This window comes from Balaenoptera borealis (assembly GCF_965194805.1).
Source record: "Balaenoptera borealis genome assembly, chromosome: 12".
Taxonomy (NCBI): Eukaryota; Metazoa; Chordata; class Mammalia; order Artiodactyla; family Balaenopteridae; genus Balaenoptera; species Balaenoptera borealis.
Window position 1 is genome coordinate 79,009,842 of NC_138869.1, and position 17,891 is coordinate 79,027,732.

Sequence of the window (17,891 nt, forward strand, 5' to 3'; positions counted from 1 at the left end):
ACAAGTTTTTAGTGAACCCATTCTGCTTTCTGATAGTCACTTTGGGCATCAAGTGTGAAGTGTTGATTATACACAGGCTTTCAAAAGGGACTCAAGTGTTTTTAGTGGTCTGCAAGCAATGGCTCCAAAAAACTAGTTGCAATTTAGATTTTTACCCATGGCAATGCCATTCTCAGGAAAGGTAAATGGGGAAAGAGAATGTAAAAGTACTGTCTTATCATGTAGTAAACTTTAAAGTCATTATCTTCAAATAATAACTGTCATGTGGACGAGGAATCCCAGGCAGCGAAGCTACAATGAGGAGTGAGTGGAGTTCCAGGGAGACACATTTTCCTTAATACAAGGAAGGACTTTGCAGACCCTGCTCTGTCAAAGAGAAGCCCTTTGTCTGCCAGTCTGCATACATTCTTGCAATATTGTGGGGCGTAATTCATCTTGGAGCAGGAACTTGAATTCATTTAAAGCAGTAGGTTGCTCTCTCTTATCTCCTCACGTCTCTTGGACCTTAATTTCCTCCTAAGCATGTTTGTTCTGCTCATTCTATTTGAAGATCATTCTTCCTGATAGGGAAGATTAATTCAGAGTACTGTTGGGTAATTTTCCTTTCTAACAAACATGAGTAAAAATGATGCCCGTTGTTCTCAAACTTTGGCGTGTATTAGCATCACCTGGGGAGCTTGTTACACATACAGATGCCCAGGCTTTACCCCTGAACCAGAATGTATGAGGTGGAGCCTGCCCAGATCACAGCTGCAGGCCCAAGGCTGTTGATCGCGGGCTCCCCTTGCCCACCCAGAGCCAATCTGATCCAGCTGAGGTATCTCATGACCTCATCCCCCTGGTTGGACCATGTGCAGAGGCAGCTGAGTGCCTCAGGCTGCTTCCTGGTTCCCTGAGTGCAGCTCCTGGACTCCACCCTTGCATCTGTTTCAGCTGCTGTTTTCCCTACACACCCTTCCCTGTGTGTGTCCTGGGCTGGACTTGTGCCCTGTTTCTATTATGATGCTGTCAGAGGGAGATTTTAAAAATGTGAATCTGATGATGTCACCCCATACTTAAAAACACCCCCGTGACCTTCCATTGCACTTAGGATAAAGACCAAAACCTCTCGCGTGGCCCAGCAGGTTCTGCATAGCCTGGGTCCTCCCTGCCTGTTTTCCAGTCTCTTCTCACACTGTCTTGAACCTTTTGTCAGTCGTCCAACCACACTGGCTTTCTCAGCTCTTCTAAAAAGCTATACTGCCTCCGTCCCAGGAACTTGATATATGCTGTTTGCTTTACCTAAAGCCCTCTTAACCCCACCTACGTATCCACTGGACTTCTGCTTGCCCTTCTCTAACCATCACATCATTAGAGAAGCCTTCCCCAGGCTTGGCTGGAGTCCCCCACTGTACATTCTTATGATGCCAAGGACATCTCCTTTTTAGCACTTATCACAGTTATATGATTAGTTGATTAATGTCAGCCTCTCCCACCAAAATGTAAACTCTATGAGGGCAGGCAAACTCTTTATTCACCATTAATATCTCTAGAACCTAGCAGAGTACCAGAGGAGGTACTCAATAGATAGTTTTTGAATGAAGGAGTGGGAGCCAGTTCTTGGAACCATGGACAATACCATCATCCATCCGACAACAGGATTCACCATGTCTGGGGACCTTCTGTAACACCCCGACTGCTATAATCTCACCCACTAGATGTTAATAGCCTGATTTGAACTTGAATTTCCTGCATCCACTTCAATACTGTGATTTGAACTAAGGTCACTTCCCCTGGCCAGCACCACGTCCCAGTTATTTCTCAAATTCTGGTTCTACCTATTTGTAGCTAGTTCCCTTTCCTCTGCTACCTTTACACTGCGGTCCCGGATGTGCCGAGGCTGAGGCCAGGTTAGGTGTGACGTATAGTATAGCCTCTTGTTTCTTCTATTAGGTTTTTCTAGGTAAATGGGGTAAGAGAATGTAAAAGTACTGTCTATCATGTAGTAAGCTTTAAAAGCATTATCTTCAAATAATGTAATAACTGTCATGTGCACGAGGAATCCCAGGCAGCAGTGATGAGGAGTGAGTGGAGTTCCAGGGAGACATGTTTTCCTTAATGTAAGGAAGAACTCTGCAGACTCTGCTCTGTCAACGAGAAGCCCTAACTAAAAAGAAAATAAGAAAATTCCCTCATTTTCTGTAAGACAGTGATGAGTTCCATTCAGCCCCAAATTGGTGGTACTGAAAAAAGGCACTTCTCATTACCTTGTCTTAACTTCCTTCTGGTTTTTCTTTTGGCATTTTGTTAGGGGCTGTGACGTCTCAGGCTGTACCTGTCATTTCTCATTCTCTTCCCCACCATGCTCCCCTAGGATTCACTAAGTGCCCCTCCTCCCATTGTTTGTACTGACACATAACTCGTCATGCCTGGTGCACCCTGAGTGGCATCCAGTTCTATCCGAACAGGTTGCTGCTTTTTTCTCAGATTTCAGCCTTAAGCTCTGGAATCGGCTGGGCTGGTCTTCTGCCGAGCGATTCTGGCGGCCACCTTAGTCGGCTGGAGACAGCCTGGTTGGGGACAGGAGGGGAGTCAAAATTCCGCTCTCGGTGCCTTCTCTGCCGAGATGGGCCACAACGCTCTGTGATGGGACACACCACGAGTGTCAGCCGCCATCAGCTTCCTCTCCCAGCCACCCCAGATCAGCTCAGGGCGGCTTCGGTCCTTGCTGTTGCAACTACCGACTCCAGAAAGGGCTGAGGGTTGGGAGCACAATTTTCCGAATAGTTAGAATCATAGCATTTCATTGCTGGAGAACATCTTAGAGATAACCCATCCATTCTCATCTTACACCTGACGACAGCGATACTCAGAGAAGGTGAATTATTGGTGCACAGCTGCACAGTTAGTGCCAGAGCCCCCCATCCAGCGCTCCTCCTGCACTTGGAAGTGCCTGTTTGTTTTCAGACGGTGTTCCCTCTTGGTCAGGAGAACGGGAAGTGAGTGGGAAAGCTCATTCTAAAACTCCAGTCTAGGTAGCAGGGTTATTAGAGAAGACATAGAATTTAAGATTTAGCATTTAGCGTAAATGTTTGGAAATGGGAATTCACGGAGGTAAGAATGTGAGTATATTTGTCTCATGAATGACAGTAATATGACAGAAATAGTCTAGGGTAGGAAATTGTAAAGCTGCCTCTCTCCATTGAGATGATTGACTTTGACCCTGCTTTCAATGGAGAGGCACAGTCTTCAACTAGGAGAACTATCTATGCAGTTCATTTTAAGTCCCCCAGTTTTCTCACGAAATATTGGAGGTTTGCGCAGCCCGAGTTGAGTGCTGGGGAGGGGGAAGTGGGTGGAGGAGAAGGGGTGGGAATGTGCTGCTCTCTGAATGGACTGGGCCCCCAGATAGATATAGCAGGTGCTCACTGGGGCGCACGCGGCAGAAACCACCGGCCACTGTCCTGCCACGTTACACAGCAGCCCACCGGCAGTGCCCACAGGAAGAAGCCGCTTGTGCGCTGGTTCAGGCTTGGCCCCTGTTGACTTGTTTCCTCCCGTCTCTGCGTGAAGTTCAGCACTGTGTCCAAGGTGTGCCCCGTTGCGAGCGGTTCTTAGGAAAGCAGCCCTTCATTCGCACCCACAGGTGTCTAACCAGAGTGTTTACCAAAGGGGGCTCGTTAATAGCAACCGCTGAGTTTCCACGTGTACCTTTCCCTGGGCTTTTCTAAAGCTCTCTGCCCACTCTGCTCTCCCCACTCAAACTTCTTCATTAGGAGACTTCTACCTGTTCTCCTGGAGTCAGTTCTTTTTCCTACGGTGCCTTTCTTTCTAACCATCTGTCTCTTCATTCCTCTCTTATTATGACCCCAAGTGTTCAGAGTTCAAGTAGGCAGACATGAAATTTAGCTTCTCAGTCATTTGAAAGCCTGGATACTCTTAGAGCCCATGACTCTTTACAAATCATTTTAGGAAATGCATGGCCCTGCTTCCTTTTCCCCATATCCGTTATTGAACTTCAGAAGCTGTGGTCCAACTCAAAGGAGAGGGCTTGCTTTCCTCATATCCACCGTTTAAATAAATGGTTGTCTCCATTTTTTGCCTGATGCAAAGGCCACTTGAGACGTGTGAACCACTTCTCCCCCCAAGTAACATCAATTTTTAAGCATCTCCTGGGAATGTTGTCTCCTGTACTTTTATGTTTTGGGGTCTATAGAATGGAAAGCAGATGGCCCAATCTCCAAGTAGCCTAAGCTGAAGGAACACCACCCTAGAAGGAGATCTTATAAAATTCACACTGATATTGGTGCCCTGTGGAGCTTTTTGAAAAACACAGGTACATGCTTTGAACATTTTTAAGTTACTTGTTGTTTTATGTCTGTTAGTCTTACTTTCCCCACCTGCATGTATGAGCTTTTGCGTGGCAAGAAATGTCTTTTGTTGATTATCTATCCCTTAGACCATCGCACGGCTATGTAGGCGTACAGAAGCTGTTCGTCACAATAAAAATGGATAGTTATAAATAAATAAATTAATAAAAAAAAAAAAAAGGATAGTTTGCTGACTCACCAGAATAGCATGTAAAAACTGCCCCCCCAAAGCCCTGTTAAGGTGGCAGTAATGACAACTGGTACTTTGTAGGTGAAAAAGGGATAGCTAAATAAGAACCTTGCCCTCAACTTTAGTGAGTTGGGAGAGAAAGTGCAAAGTGTTATGTGGGCCCCCGGACTTCTGGTGTCTTTTTTTTTTTTTTTTAATTAAAAAAAAATTTTTTTAAGCTTTTATACAATATTTAAAGGTTACTTTCCATTTCCGGTTATTACAGAATATTGGCTATATTCCCCTTGTGGTACAAAACATCCTTGAGCCTGTCTTACACCCAATAGTTTGTGCCTCTCTGGTGTCTTTTTAAAATTCGTCCAACTGACATTGCCTCAGTTGGAACAAATGCTGAAGGGATTCTTTTTGTCAAGTGACTGGCTCCTCTTTATTTAACCTGAGCTCTTAGTAGCTAGATTTGGTCTACCGTTTCTTGTGGAAGTGTACAGCTGTAGGTCTGACGTGTCCAATCGCTAGCCTGACCTCCGAAGCCTGGTGGCGGTTCCTAGCATGCGTTCCCAGTTAGACTGGGGACTGTTTTCTCCCCAGTGCCTCCAGGAGCTCTGCCCTGCCCTGGGTCTTCTGCTTCTTTCTCTTCTCTCCCATTTAGTCATTGTGATTAGTCACATCCTGCTGTGAGCACAGCAGCCCATTGTATAGGGAAGACCTGATCTTCTCTCTCAAGTTTATGTTACAGGTCATACTTGATTACGACTTCCCTTTAAACTCCCCCCTCCCCTTTGTTAGGTGATAGGAGAGAAGTTTGGGGAGAAATAGGGGTGGAGTCCTATTAAAATGCTCCTGTGCTATTTAGTATTTCAGGTTTCCCAAGCACAAAAGAGTATGTGCCCATAAAAAAGCCAACACCCAGGGTCTTGTTTTTAAATTGTCATATCTATATAAAAACTTCTGTCAATGCTTTGAATTTCTAGAATATAGTAATAAAAATAATATTGATGCTGTTTCCGAAGATTGCCATAGGAAAATAATGAATTATCGTTCTTAAAGCACCCTAAAACTATTTAAAGTTCAACAGCAGTTTTCTTGTCTTTTGGGAACGTCTGTGAAATAGAGTTCAGTTATTTTCTGAAAACTTGTGGGTGCTCGTAGGTAATCTCAGGTCACCCAGGATGTAATATCAAGGCGATGATTGGCACCTCTAGTCTCTGAGACCCAAAAAATCAAGGATATTCTTATTTATGTTGGAGTGGAAGGACAGGGTACTTCCCTCCGCGTTTCTGCAGACTCAAAAGGACGAAACATTCAGTACAACTCTGCATGGGGTATAGGAAAGGAATACGTTCTACTAGCCCTGTGGGGCCTGAGGTTGATGAAGACAGTTTCTTGTTTGTTAATGGTTAATCAGTAGGTTTGTCTCAGAGCTAGGCCCTGTACTCACTCTTCCCTATCAGTAACCTTAGGATTGACCGGCGGTGCCTAAAAACATCTGTCACCTGCTCTGACTCATCCAAGTTCAGAGTGAATCTCAGAAGTCTCAGGTTTCTTCAGGAAGTTGAGTTCAGAAATCGTTTATGAGATCAGGTTAAGGTGACTTTTCTCTATTGTAAGCATTAATAATTGTCCACAACAAAGCAAATATGATGTAATCATATATTTATGATAGGACTACATTTTCTTAGTGATTGGACATTTTATGGCTATTTCATAGCCTTTTTTTTTTTTTTTTCCCCCACTAAAAGTTTGAAAAAAGTTGAAGCATACAGTATTAGAAAACACACTAAGCAGATTAGGATTTCTTGGTCTGGGAGAAACTAAGGTTAAGAAGGAACACGATTCAGGTTAAATGATTGTAAAGTGTATCAAAGCGACCGGTGCAGATATGGTCTCCAAATGGCAGACTTCAGAACTACAGGAAGCTTTCTAAAAATGGCCCTTTGCTAGAATAAGAGGTTATGGACTGGAAACATAAATACAGAATGAAGGCTCAGTAAAGTAGATGCTTTAACAGTGGTGAACATTTATTGGGTTCCTTCCACGTGCTAAGCTCTTTCCTACATTACCTCATTTAATCTCTAAAACAACTTTAAGAGGGAGCTCTTCTTATTTATTCCCATTATACACATTAAGCACCTTGAAGTTAGATAGGTTATGTAATTTGTCCAAGATCACACAGGCCAGATGTTGGGGAGCTGGGATTGTTGAGGCCTCATTCACAGGGTATTCGAGAAGTCCTGGGGTGCTTGGAGACCATTATTATTATTATTTTTTAAAGATTACTGTTCCCTTTTAAAATTCCTTAGACTAGATCTAGTGAGCCCTATATGGCAGTTCTTGTGTTTTATTTTTCTTTAGTAACTCTCTCTCCTTAAGTAGGTCATTATCATAGAATCTTAGGACAGTGAACTTGGAAGAGAGATTGGCTGGCCTACAGCCTGTCCTCTGAGAAAGAAAAAAAAAAAAGAGAGAGAGAGAGAGAGAGAGAAATCGAGATCTTCTCACTTGTTTAGGGCTAGTGAGAAGTTCTTTTTGCTAATCTTAGATATCTTCAGGAAGGACCTCCACTCAAAGGAAAGCTATCCTTTGATAGACTGTTCTAGTATATATTCCAGCAGTCAGGAAATTTATGTCAAATCTAAAATGTCACCAGTAACAAGTTCTTTTGTAGCCTAAGGGGAAGTTAGAGAAGGACTAATTACTACTTCATTATAAAATTCTATTATTCACTCCAGCCACCCTGGGAGGCTCATGCAATGGTTATTTATTGAGCACCTACTATGTGCCAGGCATTATACTGAATTGTGCTGAGTCTGATCTTGGAAATCTTCAAGACTTAACACTAGACAACCCAACCACCCTGGATAGTTTAGAGTCAGATTTTTAATTTTTTTGAATAATGCTAATTAGCCACTGGCTGTATGTTATTTAATCCTTACGACATGCTCTGAGATAGTATCCCATTTTACAGATGAGGAAATTAAAGCTCAGCAACATTAAGAAACACCCCATGAAACACAGTACGGCCTTGGCCACGTGATATGAGCTCCTAGAGAGAAGAATAATCATTTTCATATAGTACTTTACAAAATGCTTTTAGTTGTATTATTTCACCTAATTCTGTAAACAAAAATGATAATAGTTATAATTATACTCACTTTACCTATAGCAATAATCGTATCTATTTATTATATACTTAGTATGTGCCAAGAGTGTCAGATAACTTAGAAGTTAGGCTTTAGAAGAACTAGGCCTTAAAGAAGGCCTAGTTCATGTAATGCTCACAAGAGCCTTAATAAGTGTCATGATTCCCATTTTACAGATGAGCCATTGAGGCCCCCAAAGTTTAAGTGACTTGCTCAGCAAAGTGGGGAGCTGTGATTCAAGCCTAGGCTTGTCTGTCCAGCCAGCACACGTGAGCACTTTGCTATGTTCACTTTACCATGTTATGCTGCTTCATTTTCCAGATGAGGAAACTTGAGGTTCAGAGAGTTAGCTAATACAGCTGAGGTCATCCAGCTCACAGATAGCAGAGCTGGGATTCCAACTCAGATCCTCTCATCAGAAAGCCCCCTTCTTTCCCCCTGTACTGGCCTGCCTCTCCGCTTAAGGAGAAATGAAAGGCTGTATCTTACATCCAAACTAAGTTCCCTAATTCCTTCGTGATATGTCTAAGTGTCAATGATTTTAGTCATTCTTTAGATTTCTTTGTATTTTTCCCCCACTTGCAGGCAGAGAGCCCAATACTGCTGGTAACATGTTATAGTAGAGGGATGGAGATAGAGGTTAGACTGCTTGCTCAGGGAGTCATCTGGTGACGTTAGATTAGAACTCAAATCCAAATTTGAGTCCCATGTGCCCTGCTCATTTTGCTATGTGGTTCCTGTCCTTTTTGTCTATTGAAAATAGTGCTTGAGAGAAGGCCTTACCTTTGTGAGATTGCTTTCTGGTGCTGTAAGGAATGCATCTTTTTCCATCTGAAGATCATTTACCGTTTATCTGAATAGTGAATTACATTAATGGTTAAAGCAAGGAAGTATAGCTGTATCAGATATATAACAAGGACCACTCACTCAGATTTGAAATGTTGCCAATCTATACACTGTCAGCCTTGAACATTTTAAAGCACAAAAGTTCATTTCTTTAATGATCAAGTATCCTTTAGATTTCTGAAGGAAAATTTTCTGTTAACCATTTACAGTACTATACTTTTATTCAAATTGCAAACTCAGGTAAATATTCCTTAAAATTGAGTTGGATGAAATTTTCCTATACATCTGTTGATACAGTAACATTAGATAAATACCCAGATGTATTTAATTATTTTGACTCAAGAAAAATATGTCCTATTTAGATAGTCTTTAAATAAAATATTTCTGAATGGAACAAATAAACAAGAAATAGCTGAAACTAAATGGCTTTGTACAGAAAAACTGAGAGGCTTTAAAAGAGGAATCATCTCAGGAAAACCCATGTTTTGTTACTCTCACTTTTATTTGTAGCAATAAACCTGAATTGACTTAAATATATTTATAGTTTTTAAAAATTGAGCTTTTCATTTTCAGAGGCTGATAGGTGACAGAGGAATAATTTAAAATTAGACCTATTCCAAATGTATTCACTCCAGTTCAGACGTGTTTTAACCATGGAACTATCCTCGTGTCACCAAGAGTTTTTCTAAAAGACAAGAATTAATACCTACTGAGTGCTTCCTATGCTAGCCCGCTCCACATAGTTTTCTCATGCAATTCCCACATCCCTGTGATTCATGTATTATTACTCCCCCACCCCCTTTTACAGATTAGGAAACTGAGGTTCAGAGTCACTGAGTAATTAACCCAAGATCGCACAGCTAGAAAATAGAAGTCTCAGAACTTGAACCTCATTCTGCACATTCCAAAGTCCATGGCTATTCTAATATACAAAGCTGTCTTGAGAACAGCCTGGTATATTAGAGTGTTTAAAATTTTAAAAATGTGAAGTTAGAAAAAAAAAAATGATAAGAGAAATTTGCTTATGATTCTGTTGGTACCTCCAAGAAACTCCATAGAGATAAATCAAAAGATATTGCTAATTCTCAGCAGTTCACTCTAACCAGTTAGTAGCCCATTATTTTTATCGTTATAGTGACTGTAGGTAACACTAGGCCACATTCCAAACACGTGACATCTTTTAAACAGATTCCAATAGGACTGAAGACATTTCCCTGTTGTGTTTTGGATCATTTTCTTACTGTCAGAAACTCATGTGCTTAACATTGAAACTGGATGGTGATGAAGCTTTTCAGTTCTTAGTTGGCTTTGAAATTAAGTTTTGTTTTTTTCTTAAAGGTTATTTTCTGGCATAGCTTTAGCATGAGAATAACATAACTGGCTCCCCTCTTTCCTCTTCTCCTTACATGCTGCCCCTTCTGTGCTCATCTCTACCCCAGCCTCCTAACCCCCAGGCTGGAAAGGGGCCACCCCATTGACCTGCCTGGAAAGAAAGCGAACCATGCTAAAATCATGGAATTATTTGCAAACCGAAAAGCACGGCTGAAAGATAGTGGCTGCATGTGTAGCAGTAAAAGGCACAGTCTGCCTGCTCTTTAAACAAATAAATTGTTCCCAAATTTTCTAACTTTTTAAAAAAGAAATAAGTAATACATATGCATTGGAGTAATATTAAAAAACATACAGGAAATACAGAAAATAAATAAAATGGAATTCAACTTTGTGACGATAACCAAAGCAGATTGTTTTCTTAAATGACAGTTAAGCTTTCCAAATAGAAATATTTACGTGTGAGAGAAACAAATAGTCCTTACACATGATCCATTTTGTTACTTTCGTAGAGACTCGAAGTCTAGGAAGCTCTGTGCCCAAGGGGGCCTGCAAGGGTGGAGTTGTGGGAAATAAACCGTCCTTGTATATTCTGATTTTCCCCTGCTTTCTCCTTTCTGAGTTTGGGGTTGTGTGTTCGAAGTACACAGCGGCTGGTGTGCTAAAGATGTTTCTTCTTTGCCCAGATCCCAGGCAGACACAGTCTTCCCCGCCGTGGTCCTACGACCAGTCCTACCCCTCGTACCTGAGCCAGATGACGCCCCCGTCCATTCACTCCACCACCCCGCTGTCCTCCACCCGGGGCACCGGGCTGCCTGCCATCACCGACGTGCCCAGGCGCATTTCAGGTAAAGACCACACTTGAACTCAAAACCCACTCCGGTGCAGGGGTGGGGTTGGGAGTGCGGGATGAGCCCAGCTGTCTCAGCTACACTCACAGTAACTCTCCATCAGAGGCATGTGGACAAGGGTCTGACAGCTGCAAACCAGGTCTTCTGAATTATGGGGCTATTGAGTGCTTGAACTTAAATTGAAGTCAAGAGACGGAAAGTCCACCAGAGATGGCATCCTTGTCTAAGATGACACTCAGTGCCCTCCCAGTTTCAGTCCCACTGAATTGCACGCCCTTTGGTTGGCTCTGTCTCCTAACTGGGGCCTTCTCCTGAGGGTCTTGTACCAGGCCTTCCTCTGCTTGTGTTCCTTTCTGTGCCTAACATCTGCCTGAAAGCCAAATTACAGCCTGAGGGCACAGCCCTCCGTTTCTAGAGGCTCTTAAATCCCAGGGGTCCCAGGTAGCCAGTTCTGAGAGAGGGCGCCTGCAAACTTCAGATCCTTGCCAGACGTGTGTCACTCCAAGTGCAGTGGGGCTGTAAGAGTCTTAAAAGGCCACGTATGGCCTCTGAGCGGCCAGCTCAAGACCGAGGCAGCCGCTCCACGAATCACACAGCTCACTGCTGTTGCTGTCAACGTGGCAGCCCCCGGGGCTCACACATCCCCTCTTCCAAAGGCACCACGAAATTCTGTGACTCATGGTGGCAGCGTATGTGATCAGCATCCTGCTGCCCCTCTCTCTCATGGAGAATTCATCCCAGGGAGCCAGAGAGTATCCACGAAGATGTCAGACTGACAAGTGGAGGAAAGTTAAAGGCTCTTGGCCAACCATATGAGTCCTGTGAATACGAAAAAAAAATCTGTCATCCACCCCTTGCCATCCAGACTGCAGCCCTGGCCCCATCAGTACAGAAGCAGCCCCCTAGAGGCACACAAAGTCGGATCCTCTATTTGTCAGGCACTCTTCTCAGCGTTCGGGCTCCAAGCACCTGTTTGACTCCTGGCCAGGTTAATGCCTTTCTTTCTTTCTCTTTGTGTTTCTGTCTCTGTTTTCTCTCCCTCTCTCATTTTCTGCAAAGCTCGAAGCCGGTACTCACTCCGCTGAGTTGCGCCACTGGCAAGCTGACGGGCCGCCAGCAGGCTTGCAGGTTGTGACTAGCTCAGACTCCTTTATTTCTTTCAACTTGGGAGGAGGGAAGGCTTTGTTTCTCAAGCAAATAGCAGGAAAGGGCTCTCTGGTCCTAATGCCTTCACATTTTCTGCCACAGACGGACTCCCATAGGGGTGAGTAGGGAAAGAAGGGGTGGGGGAGGGAAACCTCAAGATTTTTTGGAAAACCACGTGACCACTTTTCATTCCGACCGCTGTTCTTATTGTCATGAATCACATGGTATTTGTTGGGGAAGTGTGCAGAGTATAGAATTTTAGTGATCATTTCCCTCGACTGGAATGACTCCCTTCTACTGGCAAACATCAGTTAACGACACAGGAAAGGATGAGGAAGGCACGGGGGATAACCAGGGCTGACGCGGGATTGGAGGTATAGTGTTGGGTGGTGTTGAGTTAGTTCTGGTCATTTCTTCTGTATTTTAGACTGAGTCCATTTTGTCTTACATGGGGCCAAGGTGACACTTTGCCGGGACAGATTTGTGCAAACTTGTTTCTGTTTAGGGTCCTCTGGGGCTTCCACCTGTCCAACCCTCTGTGGCTGAAGCAGATTTTGCTGTTTGTCCTCTGGCAGTACCTGGAGGAAAAAAAAAAAACCTCAGGGAGTGATCGCAGCCTTAGAGACACTTATCTCCAGCATTTTCTCGCTAAGGTGTATTCGTATGTGAATTCAATGAGAAAACCATTGAAAATAACACTGAAAATGGCATTTTATCATTTACATGTATAATACGGAACAGCCAGGTTATTTGGAGGCAATTTACTGATAATTACTTAAAACATTTCCATAAACGAACACAACACAGCTTTTCTCATTTCACAGAGGAGACAGAAACTGGTTAATTACCCAGCCGTATATTGATCTGAGGCCAGTGGTGGGAACGGGCCTCTGCTTTAAACTAGTTTGAGACTGAGTTTAGTCCAGTTTTTTTCCTCCCACCCCAAACATGTCTATGAGTTGTTCCTGGCAAAGTAACATGGTGCCAGGGTGGGAGGTTCTGTATAAACATTAAAGCGAAGAGAACAGAAAATCCCTCTTGTCAGCAGTAGGGAATCAGGAAGAAAGAACTAGAAGTGGACTGTAAGGGAACTGGAGGAGCCTTGCTTTCTCTGACCTTGCTGTTGGGTGTGGGGCTGTGTCTGCACCCCAGAGCGCTGCCTGGTGGACTAGGGGACCAAATCATCTGGAGTGAGCCCCGTTTTCAGTTCCCTGGGGACCAGTCCTAGGACACTTGTTGGAGAGGAGCCTATCTCATAAGTTCTCAGGTACCAAGTTGCATACTTTCTTCTTCTTATTCCCCTCAATATCTAAAGGTATCCCTAAGTTCCAGGATGCTATGTCTCTGCAACATGGACAGCTAAAATATTAACCTCTGTCTCCATCTCCAAGCAGTCCTGTGTTCACTTTTTGAGATGCTTTCCAGAACAGTTCCTGTTTTTCTGTGTAGAGAAATCAGTTCTCATCTCGCTATATGAAGGGATACACAAAACATTCTCCTGTGATCTTGGGTGAGAAAGAATAAAATTCCTCACTTATACAGTAGGGTTGGAGGTTCAGACCCAGGTTTGAATTCTAACTCACACATATATCAGGCAAGTTTCTTACTTCTCAGAAACTTAGTTTTATTATTCGTCAAACAGGGATATAATATTTATCTCTTGGGGCTACTGTGAGGATTAAATGAGATGCTTAGTGTAAAGTGCTTAGGGCAGGCCTGACACACAATATGGGCTAAACAGATTGTAGCTGAGATTATGAAGCTAACATTGTTTTGTAAAAATTGTGTCTGTATATAATTTGCAGGCAAGCCCTGGTTTAAATGAATCAGTAGGTGAAAATCGAAACTTTAAAAGGGATTATTTGCTTTCTAAAACGGATGACTACAGAGTATATTTAAAACAAAAAAAAACCCATGAAATATTTAAATATTTTAACAAGTTAATACTCATATGGCATTCATAAAGCACTTAACACAGTGCCTAACACATAGAAGTACTCAATAAATGTTTGTCATTATTATTATTATTATTCCATAGACTTATAAATTTTTATAGAGCTAAAAGCAGTTGGGAGCCATTCACAAAAACTCAGTAAAGCACTAAGAGAAATAACTATTCAGTTACAGTGTCAGAAAATAGAAGATGTTAAATTACACTTACATGTAACTAGGCATGCTAAGGTTCTTTTCCAAGGGATCATAGGAATAAAGGGGGCCAGAAAGATCTTTCAGAAAGAAATATTCCTAAAGAAATTCCATTTCATCCTACAAGACCATTGCAAAGAAAGACCATGATTTAATCTGTTTAAAGACCTTCAGAGAATCCAATTTTACAACTTCTTTTTTTGTTATCCTTTCTTCTGCGTAATTTTTCAAGTGTGGCTACAAATGCTCGAACTTAATGAATTACGATAATGACAATGATCTTACACCACAAAGCTCCTGCAGTCTCCCTCAAATTCTTTATGGAAGCAAGGAGTAAATAAAATAAGATGATAAAGATATATTACTAACATTCCCTACTTTATTGCAAAGAAAGATACAAACCCAGATATCTTGAAGTTCACAGGGGCAGTACAAAGATTCAGAAAATATTTTCCTTAACCTTGAGAAGCCTTCAATATTATAACAAGAACAATAGCAGCAGTTATAAGTTATGGCTGAACAGTAAATTATTGTCGTGGAGTTGACTAATAGGGTCTACCTTATTGTATTGAGCTTAGTCCATATCCAGCCGAATTATAAAAATCAAGCAGAAACCAGTCTAGAGATACCTAGTGCAGAAGAAGCCCTGTTAGGGGTTGGTTCCCCTCCCCACTATACTTACTATGATAAGTATGGCCTTATCACATAATAATCTGTATTTAAGTGGTACCCCCCCCCCAATCCCCAGAGATTTTATGCATTATCTCATTTCATCTTATATGATCCTAAAAGAATATTCACTACACGGAGGTAGCCAAAGTTATTTCTCACTGATTCTCTTAAAGAGCAAGGTGTGTGGCAAGACAAGCAAGGAACCTTGACAACAAACCAAACCATTGCATGGCTTCATCGTTGTAATGGTATCACCCATGGCATTTTTGATGTTCAAAGCACTTGTGAGGCTTAACACAAAGATTATAATTACTTTTCTGGAGCTCATTAAAAAATAGTACGTAGATAAATAATTACTGACTTTCAAAATGTAGTTTATGTAATTATACTCTTAGGAAAAGAAGCACAACTGTTTATTGAGTCTTATTCTTTGACTGGTGGGTCAGAGTATGAGCTATTGTTAGCCTCCTAACGGAGACTGTACCTTGGGTTATTCACTGCAGATAACTCCTCCCCGTCCCACCCATCTGAGTGAAGTATCTTAGATTAACCTAAGTCTGTACCACTCTTTGGCATACACGAGGTGGAAGGGGTTTATACAGGCATTTTTCTGCAGCCTTGGTCATTGTGCCCATGGACCTCTCTGATCCTTTCTGGAGGTCTCTTAGAGTGGTAGTATACATGAATTAGAGATGCAAGGTCATGCACATTGTCTGCCTCAGGTACCCTGGGAGAGGCCAATACAGGTTGTGTGGATGATTTTTCTCTGCAATTGTAGGATTATTTTACATGAGACAGAGTTAAGGACTGTAATCTTTTTGAAGATTTTTTTTTTCCTGTTTAAGCAAATAGTCTTGAATTCCTTCTTTCAAGATATTTAAATATCGACAAATTCCACTTAATCAACTGTACAGGACTGTTAAAGATGTCTCCATTTTTATGACTCTTAGTCGCTAAACTATAATATTTCCAAAGGTCAGCAGAATAGAGATTAGTCTAATAAACAAAGTTCCTAAAAATTATTTTATTACTACCACAAAATCTAGAAACTGCAGTGGAAAAACTCCATTTGATCACTCAAAGTCTATCGGGAGGATTGTTTCATGTCATTTCAAAGCCAGCGGTGTTTGATGTAGTTCATTTTTTAAATGTCCCTTATAGCCGAGTTTCTGTCAGTTCCCCTGGTTGAGGGTTTGGAACCAGCAGCTTCAGTAATGTGTCAAGTATATGTGGACATTAATTTTAGCAGGGCCACTCAACTCACAGGAGGGAGTGGTGCCGTAAGAGAGGTAAAAAGGAAAACTCCAGCAATTAATACTAATAAACCAGAAAGTTAAAGCAACTATAATAAAACACTAGACCATCTACTTTTTTACTATAGAACCATTCCTTTCTTAAGACCCACCTATTTGGTAGACACACCTCTGCCGTCGCAGCCATGGGCAAGTAATTAAGTTTAATAGGAGCCACTCTTTATTTTGAAGAAGTTCTCTGTTTAAAGCCACAGAGGGGGAAGTTATTAAATTTAATGGACCCTAAACAAAGGCAAGCCCTGTGTTACCAATTGAACATTCAATATTCTTCCCTATAATATTGACTGTGATTGGTTGGGTTATTTTTGCATTCCGTAAGTTGAAATTCATCTTGCTTTCTTTAGAAATGGGCTATTTTCTGACACGAGCAGAGGATATTTTTATCTTACTGCTGTAGGCCCAGTTTTCCAGGGCATCCCTGGGCCTCAGTTGAGCATAACTTTTGAGTTACTGGTGCTGAGGACGCAAGAAGTGGTTTCCGTTCCTACGAGATCAGTTGGGGATAGTTGGCCCAGCTCACAAAGTTGACTAAACTTGGTTGTATGACTAGTTACTGCTACTTGTAGCTAGACTGAGCTACCAAAGCACAGAACGAAACCTGTGTACACGGTTCGACTCTGACTTTATACGTGGTTCTTGTCAGTTGTTTCTGTGACGATTTATTTTTGATACATGTACAACCCACCCACGTATGGAGAAAAGACTCAGTAATGAAAGCAATCATGCTTATGCAGGGATGGCAAAGACATGGTTACACATTTTATTGAAAGATTTGCTCTAATCCCCCCTTCCTTTTCGTAGAAGAAAGCTTGGGAGCTTGAACCTAACTTCACCAAAAGTATTAAAGTTAATTTTTGAATGACACAGTGGCTTTCTGTGGTTCACTGTGATCTAAGAAGAGGGTGGAGACAGTTGAACTTAAGGAAACCTGAGTTTTAGTTTCATTGTCACTAAAGACTCTTTGCACTGTTCTCAGATATGTCAGTTAATTTATTGTGCCTCAATGGTCCTGTGTAAGTGAATTACTCACAGTTGCCCATCTACGTGTCTCAGAGGTTGTGCAGGGAGTACGGTCATGTCTGTCCAGGGATTTGTTGTTCTTGGGACTTTTGGTAAAGAACGCTTGCCTGACCTGATAAATGCTCTTGGAAGAACTAAGTTATGTCATTAGCTTCAAAAGAGTAGAAACACACTATCATATATTTTTGTTTTTAAATTAATGCTCTATTTTTTAGAGCAGTTTTAGATTTACAGAAAAATTGAGCGTAAGGTGCAGAGTTCCTGTATCTCTCCCCCGCACCATCCCCACTGGCCACTTTTTCTTATTATTCACAGCTTGCATTTGTGTGGCACAATTGATGAACCAATATTGCTATCTTGTTATTAACTGAAGTCCACCGTTTACATTAGGGTCCACTCTCAGTGTTGGGCGCTCCTGTGGATTTTGCCAGGTGCATAGTGCCATGTTCACCATTACAGAATCACAGAGCATAGTTTCATTGCCCTAAAAAAATCTCCTGTGCTCCACCTACTCCTCCTTCCCCAACTGCCCCCCAACCCCTGGCAACCACTGATCTTTCTCCTGTCTCTATATTTTTGCCTTTTCCAGAATATCATATAATTGGCCTTTTCAGTATGTAGCCTTTTCAGACTGGATTCTTTCACTTAGCAATGTGCATTTAAGATTCCTCTGTATCTTTTCATGGCTAGATAGCTCATTTCTTTTTACCACTGAATGATATTCCATTGTTAAGGATGTTATTAAATTTTAAAAAAGCATCCAGACTGTTCTCCCTGCACCTCTGAATACGACCACCCCTTTTTTTTTCCTTTTGTTACTGACTTAGTGATATTTCTTTTTAGAAAGCATTTCATGCATTCCTGCCTGGGGGAACAAGTCCTCTGTCTCA

At 41.9% G+C, this 17,891-nt stretch overlaps 1 protein-coding gene across 4 annotated transcripts in view; it reads left to right on the top strand.

Moving 5' to 3' along the window:
• RUNX2 (RUNX family transcription factor 2) overlaps window positions 1-17,891 on the top strand; it is a 224,374-nt gene that overhangs the window by 178,597 nt on the left and 27,886 nt on the right. For all 4 annotated transcript variants that reach the window (XM_082347622.1, XM_082347620.1, XM_082347621.1 and 1 more), the window contains one exon: window positions 10,541-10,702. In XM_082347622.1, coding sequence (XP_082203748.1) covers window positions 10,541-10,702 — 162 coding nt within the window. The remainder of the gene's footprint in view (window positions 1-10,540; window positions 10,703-17,891) is intronic.